Source organism: Pundamilia nyererei, unplaced genomic scaffold (assembly GCF_000239375.1).
Source record: "Pundamilia nyererei isolate P.nyererei 1_Seehausen unplaced genomic scaffold, PunNye1.0 scaffold00192, whole genome shotgun sequence".
Taxonomy (NCBI): domain Eukaryota; kingdom Metazoa; phylum Chordata; class Actinopteri; order Cichliformes; family Cichlidae; genus Pundamilia; species Pundamilia nyererei.
In genome coordinates, this window is record NW_005187593.1 from 89721 (window position 1) to 91564 (window position 1844).

Here is a 1844-nt window from a genome sequence, read left to right on the forward strand (position 1 = left end):
GTACACATGACAGAAACAAGAAACTGTGGGATTTCCTCCCTTTATTAGGTGTTACTGTCATGGCTGACAGGGAACTTTGTAAGAATGCCTGTAGTATGAGTCACAGCATGCATGTAATTAAAAAAAAAGGATCCTGTGGTGTTTGGAGTGATGCATAATTTAACCTTTTCATGACTTAAGAAACTGCTGAGTCTTTGTTGATCGGCTGGGCAAAGGGAATTTTAATGTTGTGCAACATTAAACCACAAAAACTAATTCTGCAGTGGCTAACACACAGGCTAGTAACAGGTCATCCTCAGGCCGTGACAGAGTGGATGTGAATTACCGTGGAGAGGTCCCCAGAACTTGCAGCTGTCAGCAGAGCTGTGAACACACAAACACAAAGCAGTCACTTTCTTCATCTTTTCTGCAGCTGTCTCTGTGCTCAAACACTGTTTACAGCAGAAAAACAATGCAGGGATCTTTTTCTCAGTAACAGATAATTAAGGTGACCTATTGTTTGAAGGGAGCATCAGCCTGAGTCTTTCCACAGGGCTCTATTTTAACTTTGCTCCACTTTCTTACAAAGGTGAAGGCTGAGGTGTTTTTTCCACACAGGAGAAATATTCCTCTTGTCTCGAGGCATCATGCTGCTCTGAACAGCCCAACTAGAAACGAGAAACACTTAATGACAGCATTAATCTCAGGGAAACTAAAACTCCAGCACTTAATGTGTGTCTGGAGCATTTACGGATGAGGATTTCATAGTCAGCGACTGACCGTCGGAGCTGCTTTTAGGAAAATAATTAAATAAACGTGTTAAAAGCAATACATTTCGGTCCAAGCAAGGCGCTTCTAAAATCGTAAATCGGCACAAGTAGAAAAAAAGCAGCAGAACTGGAAGCACAAGGAACAACCGGTTCTCTGGGAGAACTGGTGAGTCCCGGGAATATGGATGACTGTTGATGTGACTCTGTAAACAGGCCTCGCAAACACCGTTCCACAGTGTGTTCAGAAGTGTGAAGACACTGAAGAAAGCAAATCAATTTACCAAAGACAGAAACCTGTAAAGAAAAGTCCTAAACTGCCCATCTCCATATGAAAATGGAAGAAGTTTGCTCAGTCTTATTTTTCAGAAAGAAAACAAAAGCAAATGAGGAAACTGTATCTGTCCGAGAAGCGTTTTACTTTTAGTTTCTAAAGTTGAGACACGCACTGATCTATGAGTCATATCAAAGGTCAACCCGTGACTTCCACCTGACAACTCACAACCAGCTGATCTTTACGGTTTACATTCACCGCATTACATTTAATCAAATCAGGCAAATATTTACCCTCATACTCTGAATATTACAACTTACAGGCACGCCAAACACTTTACATTTAATGTGCCCTTTTGTACCAGGTAAGTACAGGAGAGTAATTAGAGGGCTGGAAAACTCCTTAAAATATGACAAAATTACAGAAGGAATCAAAGCAGGAAGATGAGCCTGGCTTAGACGTTGCTTCTGTTTAAAAAACAAAACAAAAAACATCAATACACACCAGTTACCAGGGAGTTTTTCCTTCCCACAGTCGCCTGCCATCTGATTGCTGGACTTTACTCTCCATAAAGCACTTTAAGGAAATTTTTATTGTATTTTTGTTATATATAAATAACTAGAAATGAATTTATACAACAAAGTTTAACCTTGCCTGTTGTGTTTTTGGAGAAATCTCTTACTTTCAGGCTCCTTAAAAAGTTAAACTTTAATATTGTGACACTGACTGTGTGTCTGTGCGTGCGTGTGATACCTTGTTCGTCTGATGTCAACGGAGCGCTGCAAACAGAAAACAAAGACAGCGTTAATAAGATATGTAGATAA

General features: G+C 40.1%; 1 protein-coding gene across 1 annotated transcript in view; it reads right to left on the minus strand.

Annotated features, from left to right (window-relative positions):
• Positions 1 to 1844, minus strand: part of dgki (diacylglycerol kinase, iota) — a 92906-nt gene that overhangs the window by 5879 nt on the left and 85183 nt on the right. Inside the window, exons 28-29 of the mRNA XM_005747272.2 lie at positions 1774 to 1799; positions 326 to 363 (exon numbers count right to left, since the gene is read on the minus strand). Coding sequence (XP_005747329.1) covers positions 326 to 363; positions 1774 to 1799 — 64 coding nt within the window. The remainder of the gene's footprint in view (positions 1 to 325; positions 364 to 1773; positions 1800 to 1844) is intronic.